Source organism: Haplochromis burtoni, unplaced genomic scaffold (genome assembly GCF_018398535.1).
Source record: "Haplochromis burtoni strain Fernald_Lab_line unplaced genomic scaffold, NCSU_Asbu1 Contig_495, whole genome shotgun sequence".
Taxonomy (NCBI): Eukaryota; Metazoa; Chordata; class Actinopteri; order Cichliformes; family Cichlidae; genus Haplochromis; species Haplochromis burtoni.
Genome location: NW_024582856.1, coordinates 294,158 through 308,838, shown reverse-complemented (window position 1 = coordinate 308,838; position 14,681 = coordinate 294,158). Strand labels below are relative to the sequence as shown.

At 43.0% G+C, this 14,681-nt stretch overlaps 1 protein-coding gene and 1 non-coding gene across 2 annotated transcripts in view; both read right to left on the bottom strand.

The window, feature by feature from the left end:
• Positions 1–302: 302 nt before the first annotated feature.
• herc1 (HECT and RLD domain containing E3 ubiquitin protein ligase family member 1) overlaps positions 303–14,681 on the bottom strand; it is a gene marked incomplete in the record, with an annotated part of 98,122 nt that continues 83,743 nt past the window's right edge. Inside the window, 9 exon segments of the mRNA XM_042213905.1 lie at positions 303–936; positions 4,585–4,890; positions 5,733–5,885; positions 6,991–7,243; positions 8,402–8,478; positions 8,587–8,752; positions 8,997–9,166; positions 12,342–12,511; positions 12,856–12,994. Coding sequence (XP_042069839.1) covers positions 751–936; positions 4,585–4,890; positions 5,733–5,885; positions 6,991–7,243; positions 8,402–8,478; positions 8,587–8,752; positions 8,997–9,166; positions 12,342–12,511; positions 12,856–12,994 — 1,620 coding nt within the window.
• On the bottom strand, positions 8,201–8,305 carry LOC121812260. Its single transcript, XR_006052959.1, has one exon. It is a non-coding gene; the product is annotated as a U6 spliceosomal RNA (small nuclear RNA).

The following is a 14,681-nucleotide window of genomic DNA, read 5'->3' as shown; positions in this document are numbered from 1 at the left end:
TGTATTTACTAGGGACATCTATGTTCGACATTAACATTTGTTTGATCGAAATAATGAAAATATGACAAATGTGCAAAAAAATAAGGAAATGGGAAGGTGGGACTTCCCAAAGCGCCGCGTCACGAGAATCTGTTTCACCTGCTCGGGTCGTTTTTCCCCCTGATTGTTATTTTTTTCCAGTTTATTTCTTCCTGTCACACAGTGGCATTTGTGATATTTTGTACTTCTCACATAAATTAATCCATTTATGATGAAGGGTTTTTCTTTTTACCATGGAAATAGCCAACTCCAGCAACAGAACAAATCAATTATGCAGCATTTATTGTCAGGTCTTTTATATGGTTTGGGAAACTTGGCATAGGCAATGAAAACAATAAATATGACATTTTCCCTAATGTAGCATTTTACACAATGTACAATGTGTTTCTTTCTCCACAGCTTGCTTGATAAGGTTCTATACACATTTCCAAACAAATAAACATATCTCCATTCAGAAACCCTGAAAATGGGATGTGCACAAAAAAAGATAATAAAACACTAAATGCATTTCTCGTATGAATTTGTGTCAATAAAAACTGCTAATAAACCACAAAGAGAAATGAAAAGTTGTGCTGTTTAATCGACATAAAACAGATTAGAAAATGGCCCATCTGCTTAAGAGTTTCCTACGATGGTGCGGTTTGGATAATACTGGCTGTTCCTGCTCATTTCTGCCGAGTTTATTTGTGTGCGTGTGAAGAACTGCTTGGATCAGTAGTCAGTGTCAGAGCCCTCGGCATTGTCCACGTTTCGGGAGAGCATGTAGTTGTCCATGTCGATGGAGCGGCAGTTATTGATGGCGTAGCGCAGCCTCTCAGCCATGACAGCCTGGCTTGAGTACGGAGGCAAGCGCAGCTGGAAGAAACATGTCTGAGAGGTGGGCAAGCTGTCGTAGGGCTGTGGAGGACACACAACAAATTCCAAATTACTTAAACCTCACACAGTGTCGTTCTGTGGCAGGCCAAACGCTGCTCTCCTAAATTCAATTCAGTTGGTACCAAATCACAACAACAGTCGCCTCAAGGCACTTTATATAATAAGGTAAAGAACAAACAACAGTACACTAATGATTTAATGGAAAGTGAGTGAATGTGAGTGAAGAAGAAACATGCAAGTGGTCATGCATCATGAGAAGCCCCAGCAGGTCCGGCCTACTGCAGCATAACGAAGGAAGGGTTCACGGTCATCCCAGCTATACGCTTTATCAAAAATGAAAGTCGGATCTTAAAAATACAGACGGTCTCCGTCTGGCAAATCCACACTGGGTGGTGATGACACAGAAGACGGACGTGAAAGCTCAAGGCTCTGGCTCCCAGTCTGCGCTACTTTTAAATACCCTGGTGGAAGTGATGGTTTTTGGTGGCGCTTCTGAGGCCACTACTATAGATCTTGGTTCGCTGGCACAGTATGTTAAACCAGTCATCACTAATCTGTTAAAATAGAGGCAAATCTTAAACTTGAAAGCCAGGTCAGAGCTGTTGTCAGATCTAGCTTTGTTCATTTGAGGGATTTAGCCAAAATAAAGCCGTTCTTATCGAAACAGCATTGTGAGACAGTAATCCATGCCTTTGTTACTTCTAGGCTGGATTATTGTAACGCACTTTATTGTGGGGTTAGTGATGCAGCTCGTCTTTTAACTGGAACAAAAAAGTTTGAGCACATTACCCCAATTTTAATTTCACTCCACTGGCTACCTGTACGTTTCAGGATTGTTTTTAAAATTCTCTTATTTGCTTTTAAATCTCTTGATGGCCTGGCCCCCCCTCTCGGAGCTACTACAACCATATACACCTGCCCGTTCCCTTAGGTCCGCCAATCAGCAGCTGCTTAAGGTACCGAAAACTTAGTATAAATCTAAAGGTGATCGTGCTTCTGCTGTAGCTGCTCCACAGCTGTGGAACGATCTGCCCGTGCATGTTAGGCCTCTTCTCTCTCTGAATTTAAAAGTCTTCTTAGAACATATTCATTCGCTGAAGCCTTTGGCATTGATTAGAGGGGTGACTCAATTTGTTTTAACATGTTTCAATTTATTTTAGTTTTTTAGTTATTTATCTTATCTCATTTAAATTTTCTTTACTTATGCTATTAGCATGTACAGCACTTTGTGAACTCTGGTTTTATGTTAAAGTGCGTTATAAATAAAGGTGGTATGGTGTAACATAATATTGCCTAGATAACCTCTTCTCCATGTTTGCTGTGGGGAATGGGCACTAGTTTGGGAGTGGTTTGATGGGGTTGTATTAACTAAGGCAGGTGTGTTTGATTGCACTGACGCTGGTCTACTTGTAGCCCACACGACAAGCAAGATATTTTGTGTCTCTGTGCAGGTGTGGCACAGATTCAAGATAACGTCGCCTAAATATGTTTATGATGGACAGTCTGTTGCTCTGTGAATTCTATAATTAAGATGTTTAATGGACAAATGAAACTTCATTACTCGAAGCTTTTCAGCACGAAACTCTGGTGGCCAAAAATATGAAGCGCAGCTTGAATCTAAAAATTTAATGAACTGCTCTACAGAACCTGTGACGTCTTGATATTTTTTATTCATAAAAAAAAAAAAAGACTATATATAATAATGTGCAACACACTCTTATAATAGGCTGGGACTACGCCTGTGCTGTGAGGTCCCTGCCTCTGCCTGATTATGTATTTCACCAGTGACCAAAGCTTATATAATACCACACCAACATAAAACCAGGGTTCACAAAGTGCTGTACATATACAAAAAGCATAAACACATAAAATAAAATTTTATTTAATTTAATAAAAGCTACAGCCCCTTTGGAGCAGCCTCCTCAAAAGCACCTCTAAATGTATACTTAGTTTTTGGTGCCTTAAGCAGCTGCTGATTGGCGGACGTAAGGTAGCGGGCAGGTGTATATGGCTGTAGTAGCTCCGAGAGGTAAGGGCCAATTAGAGATTTAAAAACAAAAGAACTAAAAGGTACAGGTAGCTGGTGGAGTGAAATTAGAATGGAGGTAATGTGCGCAGACCTTTTTGTTCCAGTTAAAAGGCGCACTGCATCACAATAAAGTGCGTTACAATAATCCAGCCTAGATGTAACAAAGGCGTAGATTACTGTCTCAAAAAGCTGCTTTGATAAGACGGGCTTAAATTAAAAAAAGCTCTGACCAAGTTTAAGATCTGCCTTCATGTTAACTCCCAGATTAGTGATGGTTAGAATTCTATCACTATATATGTACGGTGCATTTCTTATGTACAGTTCAGACCTGTGGGTAGAACTCCTTATTAAAGTGGTTTTTATTCAGGAATAGGCAGAACATCGTCTTTTTGTTGCTGACTCCATATCTCAATGTCGCACAGCAGTTCACTATGTCTCGCACAAAAGACCACAAATGCTGCCAGTGATTCACTTCCTTATAAACCAATGAATCAGGTACTGAAGGAGTGATGTGCTGATGAACAAAGCCTCGGCACAGTGTTTCTGAAGCACTGTGCTGTTTTTTTGACACCTGCATCTTAATTAATTCACTAATTAAGATGCAGGCCAGGGCTACTATGAGCCCGAGCCTGAAGGCAGAGTCGGTTTGTGAGGCTGAGGACAAACCGCCCTACGTTTTAAGATTAAGGTAATGGCTGGAGAGTAAAAAGTGTGGACACAGCAGCAGTTGGAAGATATAATTTGAGATGGATCTTGGCTGGGTGAGAGAGCGCCCATCAGGATGCAGGTGTGAGGACCGGTTGCTATAGTGACTCTTGTCAGGTGACCCAGACTTCTGTCAGCTTCAGGTTGAAATAGACAGAAATTTGTCTCTGAAATGCTTCCTAAGAGAAAACTGTTGTATAAGGAAACTTCTTTCACCGTGAGCGCCAACAACTCCTAGTCTACAAATTCTTAAATTTTCCCATCTGTAGAGTTTAGTATGTGGATGTCGTGACAGTGTGGAAACAGCCTGCGATTCGGATTTTCACATGAAATTTAGACGGTTTTCACATTGTTCCCTGTGGAAGAGTTGGACGGAGGAGGCAGCGCTTTGGGGACATTTATGAGAGACAAATATCTATCACAATAACCGGGGATGAAAGCGGACACCCGTGGCTATTATTTTAGAGTAAAATGATGGATTTTTGGTTTCATTCAGCCCATTTTTCAATTTTGTGCTTCTACTTTTTACACTAAAGTTGACTGATAATTTGGTAATCTAATTAAATTAAGCTCATTCAGGAAGTTCAGCGTTGACTTCAAATATTTTTAAACACTTCAGGCAAAATCTTTAAATTTCCAGCATTCACACTGCCAGGAAATGCAAAAATATGTTATTGTACACTCATAACGATAGTTAATAGTGTCCTGAGTTACGCAGCGGTCCATTGAAGATGGGAGAACCAAAAGAACCAAAATGCCCCCAGATTAACTTAGACTGAGGTCCTCTGTCTCTGAACTGCCTCATCCAGAGAAAAGTTATTTTCCCTGCTCAGCTCATTGCCAATAAACCATCCTAAATATCACTTAGATTCCCCAGGGATTTAAGGAAAATAATTGGGCATTGTTTCATGATGACAATGCACCGCTCTACTTACCCTGTCCACCTTCATGATCTGAAACCTCTGGGAGATATCAGCTGTGTTAGCAGGGAGCCTCGAGCGACCTGAGACAAAGCGCATGAAGAGGACACGCTCCTCGTTGGAGAACTCCTCCAGGGTCTGCCAAAACCACTGCACCAAGGAGTGCTGTTCATCCACCTCTCTGTAGCGCACCACCTTCTTGAGCACATCGCAGCAGATCTCTGGCATGCCACAAACCATCTGCTCCAGCTGCTTGGCAGTGAGCAGGGACAGTAGCGGCACCGGCACGATCCACGACATGCCCTCACGCACTGCTGCCACCTGGGAGAGATGAGCCCACAGGAGAAGACTTATGTCCGTGTTAAGGCCAAAATCACGTTTTAGCTAACGGTCAGATCAGCTAAAGAGACGTTCTTGTTTGTTTCCAGTCCTGCGCACAGCTTGCTGTTATTAGGTTTTCCATGTTGAAACAGCAGACAAACACTGTGTTCCTGTATCTGGATCATCTGTTCATTCCCCTGTGAATGCTCAGTGGCTAACAACTGGTGACTGAGAAGTCCTTAGCCAACGAAGTTTTGAAACAGTATGACCAAGACGTACAAGTTCAGTTCAATTTCATATGACCCAAATAAACTCCAAAGGAGAGTCAAGTCAAAATGCTTCCCAGACGTCTATCCGAAGTCTTTACTTACAACCACAGCTATGGCCAATAAGTGGGTCTTTGACCCAACACAGGTTTAAAACACTTCCACACGCGCTTCTTTTTTATGACTTTGAAGTTAATCCATGTTTTTAATAAACACATATTTATTTATTTTTTAAAAAAAAGAAAAAAAAACACTGTGAAAAGAGTCAACATCGACGAGCTCGTCCTGATGTCTCCAAACAGGAAACATAAAACACTGAGAATCTGACTCCATCCAATCTGAGGTAAAATAGTAACATTTTACTATTTCCATATCATTGCATGATTTGACTTACAATCGCATTTGTTGCCCAAGGCAGTGATCTGATTGGTCACAGATCTGTTTATTCAGATCCAGAAAACTGGAAAAATGGAGTTTGTGCTGCTGTACTGAAGAGGTGAGTCCGAAAAATATTTTTAATACACAAAATATTCGCATGGATTTGACATGTCTGGTGTGTAAAGGCCTTTTCTGTACCTGACGGTTGATTTCATGCAGTCTGTACTCAATAGCTCTTTCCACATATTCCTTCCTGTTGGAGAAAGTGAGAGGGATGCTGTTCCCTCCTGGGATAATGGGGACCATTTTACCATCTGCACTCTGCCCGACAAAGGAATCCAGAGGAATCATCTGCAAAACAAACACAAAAACTGTGAGTACTGGCAAAGAGCTCAGAGGTTAGAGAACTTCACTTCATAAAGAAAGGACCTGTGATGGAATTACATTAATGATTTAAAAATATACCTAAAATCTCCACATCTCTAAGTCCTAAATAATAAACCTTGGGCCCTGTGGATCAGTGACAATTAATCTTTGTCCCCAGATCTGAGTTTGATAAGACAAACTGCTGTTTTTCTATTTGAACGCGTAGTTAAAAAGCAGTTATGTCCATGGCCTAAAAGAAGCGGATCAAAATGAGGCTTTGTACTAGAATATGACAATTATATTATCAAAGAGAATGCAGTAGAAAGACAAGCAAAGCATAAAATACAAGTCAATAACGTATGGTAAATAAAGGCCACTGTATGGTTTTCTATAAAAGCTTTCCACTAAATCTAACAACCGTTCATTGTTCTGTTCATTGATTCATTTCATCCAACGCATGAAAGCTCATGTGGCAGAAATGAGCTCTCATCTGCAGCGTCTTTTCTTCAGTATTCCTCTCCTCACCCCCATCTGGCTCCTCCTCCCTGAGCCTGCTGGAGGTTTCTTCCTGTTAAAAGGGCATTTTTCCTTCCCACTTTCGCCAAGTGCTTGCTCATAGGGGGTCTTTCGATTGTTGGGCTTTCTCTGTATTACTGTAGGGTCTTTACCTTTCACCCTATAAAGCCTAAAAGCGCAAATCAGTCTGTGCATAACTATATATTGCTCTGCCCATGTCGAATGTCGGTTGGAAAGATTTTAGATATTGCCCAACGTTAGACGATACCCAGCCCGCTTTGCCAATGTAGCCGCTCCCCCGGCCTAATTCCAGGTTGGACCCAGGTAAGCCTGTCTCAAGCAAAGTACCATTACACAGGCTTTCTTTCATATTTCAACTGTTCGTAAATGTAGACATCTGCTTTTTCTCTGTTGCACTAAAAATGAACCAAACACTGAATTTAATGTTCTATTAAACAACCCCAGTTAACACTGCTGAATGAATGGATGTGTTTGTGGCTGCTGGCTTGCTTTAGTGTGGTTTCAATATAAGTATAATCCTCACACGAACATACAATCAAAATGCTTTTCTAACCTCATGGAAATTATCCTCCGTGATGCCGCTGTCTTCAATGTGAAGAATGCTTTTGAGTGTCTGCACATAGAGCAGGTCCACTTCCTCCAGGTCCTCCAGCAACAAGGGGATGCAGCACAACTGCTTCCAAACCAAAGGAGCCAAGTGCAGATCCAGGGGCTTCTTGGTGCGGATGGCTACCCCCATAAGAATACCTAAGAATTTAAACTGGAGCATGTGCTCATCCAGGCATGCTGACGGGTTGAGGAGGAATCTATCAAAATCAGAATCAGAATACTTTAATAATCCATAAGGAAACTATGTGGGTTTCAGTTGCTCCAAGGCAATAACAGTAACAGACTATTACAAAGTTTACACATTTAAGAAATAGCACAATATACACGCATACAAATCGCTCAATTATACATATCAAGAATATTATAGAGGTGAAATGTATATGATTGACATTTGACTCTAACCTGTGAAACTTTGTCATTCGTTATTTTACTGTAGAGCGTGTGCAAAGGGTGTAATTGTTGCAGTGTGTACGGCGTATTAGATGGAGGAGTTCCACAGGCAGGAATGATTTCCTGTGTCTCAGTCCATGCGCCTGTGACTGGCTAGCAAGTCATGCAGTGTGTGGGAGGTGCTGTCCATCACTGTCCTTATCTTGGACAACAGCCACCTGTCAGAAACACCCTAAGAGAGTCCAGCTCCATCCCCACAACATTACTGGCCTTGCCGAGCAGTTGATTGAGTCTGTTGGCATGCTGTCCCAGAATGCAACAGCATAGAGGATGGCACTGGCCACAACAGACTCGTAAACAATCCTGAGGGAGTGGTGCAGCTCTGGATACGGCTGTAGGTGGCTGAGCATTCACTGCAGTGTCGTAAACAGCCACCAACATTACAAGGGTAAATTCCCTGATCAAATAATACGGCCCAAGTCTTTGATTGTTATGTTTGTTTGTTAACAAGAACAGCAAGCCCTCTTCCTTTCTGCTTACCGCTCGTGGCGCTGTCCCTGTCCGCCCGAACAGTGTGGAAGACACACTGTCCACTGCCATCGGGAATACCCCGGTGCATCCGTGATTCGGTGAAACACATCAAGCTACACTCACGATATTCCCTCTGACTCCGTGTCAGCGCTGTTAGCTCGTCCATCTCGTTTGCTAGCAACCGAACGTTCCCCAAAATAATAGACGGCAGACACGCTTTGAAGCCTCCGCTGAAAAATGTGGAACGCTTCACGAATTTACGTGTCATCCTTGCGCAGAGACCATGCTAATCTTCCCTGTATCATATCCAGTTTAGCGCATGCCATCAAAGAAATGTCTTTCTTTTATTTCAAACAAAGGATTAGTTACTCTCTTAAAGTCCTACAACTTCCAACACATTAACTGACCTACATGTTTCATTAAGGTCTTCTCACCTGTCTCTGTTGTAGCCAACCTCTGCTGTGGCATTGGGAGATGGGATGAGCAGGTCCACAACTCCTGTCTCCAACTCCTATGGATAGATATACATGACAGTGAAGAAGTAGTAGCTCTAGTACATCAGACATCCAGTAAACAGCTGGAATAAAATTTGTTCTAACAAGTCCAGATGTTTACATACCTGACACATCTCTGTGATGGTGTCATCAAAGACCCCTCCTGCATCATCAGCACCTTCTCCAACTAGTTTGACCTTCCAGGCTCTTGAAGGAAGTCGGAGATCTGAAGCATTCAACTTTACAACTTGCCGAGCAATCTGTACAAAGATTGGTTTACACTTCCGACCTCTGCAGAGTTCAAATGTGATGGAAAACCAAAGTGAAAAGGAAGAAGGGGATTTTAAGTTTACCTTTAAGCACAAAATTATATTTATAACATCAGTAGCTGATGAAGTAGTTATGCATCTATTTTTTTATGCAGTACAACAATTCCACCCTGGAACAGTTTAAAACAACCATTAAAACCTTCATACCAGTGGTGAGTGTATGGAAACCTCTGAACTGCAGGCTAAAAGTAGTTACCAGTACTGACCGTGTGGAGATGCGTTTGACAGTGATCTGGGGACCGTAGTTCTTGCCCTGCACCATGGTCTTGCCTATCGACCGCACCATAGGCAGCGTATACACTCTGGGAGCCAAAAGGGGCCTTAACTGGCCCTGGACGATTCCCCAGGTACCGGCGTTGTAATGGGAGGTACAGCTCTGCAGAATTAAAATGACATTTAGTATTTACTAATTAAGAGGAGCCCCAAATCTTTTCCCTACTTTTGTGCAACGTCTAAACTATAGGGAAGAAAAAATTCTTTCCAATTAAGATGTAACATAGTAGTCCCCTTTCAGTCCATACAACACATATAGTTTGGGATATCACGCCCCTGCATGTTGTGGCTTAAGGCACCTCTATTCGTGCCCTGTGATGACACATATAGACTTCTGTGATCACATTGATCCTGCAGTTTTCACACTTCACCTGAGCGTAAAAACTGAGGGGATGCCGAGTTGGGCTAGCTACTGATAGTTAGTGCTGCTGTCTGCTGGCATGAAGTCAGTTTAACTGCCTCGTTGGTGTTAGCCTCCACTGTTCAGTTGGTGTGTGGGCTTCCCACAGAGTGGAAATTTCAAGTGTCCTTGTGCAGCACTGTTGCTTTGCATTTTGGCATGAGTACCAAACCAAAGCAAGCAAAGCAGAAATCTTCTGTTTCTCCCGTCCTAATGGGTGCTGTTTGCATGACCAGCATGAGGTTGCCCTGTCTGACTGGGGACTTACCACGCCGGGAAAAGTAAGCCTGTGTATGTTGTTGCCAGCTCCAGGGCTCGACCCTGGAAAGACGGAGAAAGTGATAGAACGGCTGTTGCATTGCAATACCCTCGCTAGGGTTCCAGCTTTTCCAAATCTAGTATCTGGTCGATGTCTCTGCAAATATCTGGACTGACTGAGGATGAACCACGCGGGAGCACTGGCTAGCCTCAGCGGACGCTCACCAACATGGTGACGTGCTGGACATCAGCTTGGGCATTCATCGACATTCTCATGGATGAACAGCAGAGCCTGTTGTTGGCTCAGTGTGCCGTCGCTGCTCCACTTGCAGGCCAAAACAACATCTCTGTTTTTTCCACGTTTCATCACACAGTGGAGAAGCTCAGAGTGGAAAGGCCATCTACAAATCTCTGGCAGTTTGTGGAGTTTTTCCTTCCAGCGAAGCTGACAACAGAGTATAACTGCCTTCCAGTATTCCCAGACTTTGTCTCCGAGCTAACCACTTCACATGTGCCAAGCCACCGTCTTGGGTTAGGGAATCCCCAGCTATGGACAGTATTTAGAGCTGGACAGCACAAAGAAGGCTGGCTTAGCCAACCCGCCTCCTACGGAATGGCTGTAGCTGGTAAATTTACCTTTTACATTTCTGGAGGCATCCCCATTCCACATATATGGTGTAGCTGATCCCGCATCTCTTCCATCCAAGCACTGTACATGCTCTGCATCTCAGCCCGACAAGATTTATAATTCTCAGCCGGGCGCTCATGCCATGAGCTCAGTCACTGTGATACAGTCGCACCAGGCGATGTACCCGGTGCAACTTGGGTCCATTGGTTTCCCCAGACAACTACTTCTACCTTAATGAGAACCAAGTAAAAAATGGAATACATTCTCCGTGCCCTTTGGGGTGTGCTCCCTAACAGAGAGATGGCTTCAATAATAGTAGCACATCTGACCTTTGTCTCAGATAGGGACAGTGCTATCTACTTGGATGAGCCAGTATCTGTTGTCAGGTCATTTGAATCTGAACTGAGGAAGAAGCAGACGGCAGCTTTGCGTGATATCATTCCCAGACATGACACAAATTCCAAGTTCGCAGTTTGGTCTCGCAGGCTAGCTGTTCCTCTTCCCACCGCCGAGAGCGGACCGACTGCTGCTAATGTGGGTGTACCACCAGCAAGAGCCCAGCCTCTGGGGTAACTTCCACGCCAGTCAGCGTGGAGCTAAGATCCACCTTTGGGCCCCAACGCCCAGGAGAAAGACGTCTCAGTCCTCCTAGCTATGGGATTGAGTTAAGAACTGCAGGGAGATGCCGGTTCCCCTATCTGGTGCTGCCCAAGAGGCACTCCTTAAGTCACAAACCCCCTGCGCACAAAAATATATTTTTGCTGTTTCAGGTTGTAATTCCTAGTTCGGACTTGTCAGATGTTCAGGTGACCACAACAGGTAATCCCACGTTTCTCACCCTCATCAGAGAGTCTGAATTTCAGTGCAGAACAGGCTGCACACCAATCACTGAGAGCTCCCAGCCGTGTTTCAAGCTCTCAACTTTCTTTGTCCAGTTCAACAGTGGTCTGTTACACAAACGCCCAGACAGGGGCACGTACCCCTTGACTGTTAAACCTATCTCAGTCTCTGCTTTCATGATTTAGTGTTCATTTTCTGTCTCCAAGAGCCACACATGCTGGGGCTAGACTTTCTCTCCAGGCAGGAACCCCAGAGGGGGGAATGAATATTACACCCTTTACTAGTGGCCAGTTGTGGGATCTGTTTGTCGAGGCAAAAGTAGACCTTTTTGCCTCCAGGGTGAAGACTTACTGCCCTCATTCTTCTCTGCAATTGACCACGACGCAACCATTTCCATCGGAGGACTCTGGACAAGGGGCCACCAACCTACTGAGAGGTCAATTTCACCAACTGCCTCCAAGACAGAGTGCTGACTTTTGGCTTGTGTCTGACACACAGTGTTTCTACAGTGTGCTGAGGAAGTCACAAAGCGTGACTGAGACAGGGGGGTGTTAATTTAGCTGTATATTTAGGTGACTGGCTCCTTCTAGTGCAGTCAACACAGGAAGTGACAACACAAATGTCAAATTTTAAGATGCAATCCGAGCTTCATAATAAACACCGAAAAGTGTGTACAACATGCACCTTTTCTGGGTTTATGCCTGAACTCAATCACCTTTACAGCCTTTCAGTTACGAGAGTGAAGGTGTTCAGAGCCTGGACTGTGCCTTCAGTCACTGAGGCTGGAGATGCAAACCAAAAGAAAGACAAATCTAAGTTTAGCCATTTTCTTCTTCTCATTCTGTTCACATCTATGGGAGTGTTTTCAGCTTGTTACAGTCAATGTGTTAGAGGCACTAAACTAACAGTATTTTTCCAGAAGCTGTTTCTGTAGTAGATAAAATACACAGTAAGACATAACTAACACTTAGCATCACTGCCAGGTCAAATATCAAAGGCTGCTAAAGCCTATTGGCTGTGTGCAACTTCTTAAGGGCGAAGAACAATATAACTGGTATCACATTACAAAAAATTCTAACAACACATTTTTTACCAAATTTCTAAACATTTTCTGTACAAGTGTCTTTTGTTTTTATTGTAGCCGTTGCCCACCTGGTTGTTAGGGCTGAGGTTGAGTAGTCTCCATGACGAGTACATGAGGTCAGAGAAGTGGTAGAGGAGCCGCAAACGGGCCCTCACTGCCTCGATGCTCACTTCTTTAAGCCCACTGTACTGAGGAGGCACTGCTGCTGGCAGGCCAAGCTGAAGAGGTACAGATGAGCCTGAGGAAGATTAGAGTGAGATATGATCACCCTGAACACTGAGAAGTGTGGGAAGAAAAGCCGACTTTTTCATTCACAACAAAAGTTAAAGAGATTTTCTGCTGTCACAGTTATGCTAATTATTGTTTGTTGTGGCAGCCATCCAAAGCTCTGTCTCTAATCCCTTTGACATATTTTCTATGTGATGTGGTTTATAAGGCAGGTTTCTAAGCACAATACATAAAAATAAAACCATTACGCTCTGGTATTTTGTAAGTTCCAGCAGCACAGCAGGAAATCTGATATCTGGGAGAAAGTATCAAAATATCAGGAGGCATTATGTGAATTTTGTGTGTCTGTGTAACCTGGTGCTCGAGGCGGAACAGAGGGAGCCGTCCACGCTGCACTATGACAGCGTCCAGCAGAGATCTGATGGATGTTCTTGCCCTGCAGCGTTGTTACCAGTGTAGGTTCTCTAACATGGTTGGTGTGTCCCAGACCCAGCTGCACAACACAGTCATAAGTCAACATTTAAGAATAAGTGTGTATAACAGCTCAAGATCAATTCTGAAAATAAATCAAACCAGGAATGCAAACAATGCAATGTAGGGCTGGGCCATATTATACCGTTCACGGTAATACCGGTATAATGTTAGGCAACGATAGGAAAATGAAATATCGCGATAGAATGGGAGTAAAACGCGCATGCGCAGTGCCTTTGTTTTCATACGCACATGGCCGATTGTTGAGTGAAACAGATGAACCAGAATTGGTTTGTAAAAATGGTGCAACTTCAGTGATGTGGAACTGGTTTGGTGTTTGTCCGTCAGATACACAACAAAGCACATTTTTTTGCAGAACATGCAAGCGGCCGTCGTTATTGTCGGACTAAGATGCTCTTAAATCTGGGAGTAATCTGGGTCCTAAACTCCGTATCTTCAGGTCAAACAACACTGCAGCATCACTGAGAGTTAAAAACTGTCTAAATTCTTTCATCTTTAATAAAACGATCAGCATTGCTGCTTTACCAGGTGTAACTATGAAGTTTAACTTCCAGGCATCCATGAAAACAAAAGTTATTACATTTAACGGAGTTAGAAGTTAGCAGGAAGCTAGCGGAAGTTAGCTCGCTAGTTTCGCTAGTTACCTAAGCATGATATAGCATGTTCTGACTGAGAGATTTCTGAAAAAATTCAAACGTACAGCTCTGCTATCACTTCCAACATAAATGAAGACAGGAAACTAAACAGCAGTGACGTTTGTAGGGTTACTGAAGTTGGGCTAGCTGGTATATAATGATGTGCTACGTGATCGCTAGCGACACAGCTATGTTAGCATAACATAAACAGTGAAGCTGGAGGACGAACACTAACACTTTTCCACTTATAAAAGTTAACGTGAAGGTTCCTGATGGTTAGAGACAAATGCAATCGCATGGCAGGATGCTGTAAACGGACCAAACTTCAGTCAGGAGAACAACTGAGATAATCCATCCACAATACGAGGTTAGTCATTAATATACTGCAACAACATGGGAATAGAGCAGCTGCCAGAGAATTCAACATTAATGAATCAATGGTACAGAAGTGGAGGAAGCAAGAAGAATGAGTTTAATAAAGTTTGATTTATCTGACTGCTTTGTTTCGCTTAATGTGCCTTATAATCCCGTGCACCTTATGGTCCGAAAAATACGTACTGCACACTGCAGTTTAATGTTGCAAAGCACCTCTTTTTAACTTCAGTGGATATTATACATGGTTATGCTCAGGATATGTCAGCCCATTTCTACTGGAAATGCCTTTTGGTTAAACTTTCAGCAAGGAATTTGCATTTGCACTGTTACATTTTTATAAAGCTTTAATGTACATAAAAACCAGCTTCTTGTTTAAGTGAAAATAAATGGAAGGTTGTCTTTTTGCGCTAGTAATGTTGTGGAGTTGTATTTTGTCTCGCATCAATTATATCGTCAGTTATATCGTTATCGCAAATTTTCAAATATATATCGTGATAAATATTTTTGGCCATATCGCCCTGCTCTAATGCAATGTTAGTATTACCCTGCTGATGATGTGTTGTTGCAGTAGCAATCCTGCACAGTATGAGAGGCACAGCAGGAATTCTGCTTAGACTCAGTGATACTGTAGCACTCTGGATCTTTTAGTCTAAGATAGCTGGCTGAGCGTTTTGTGAC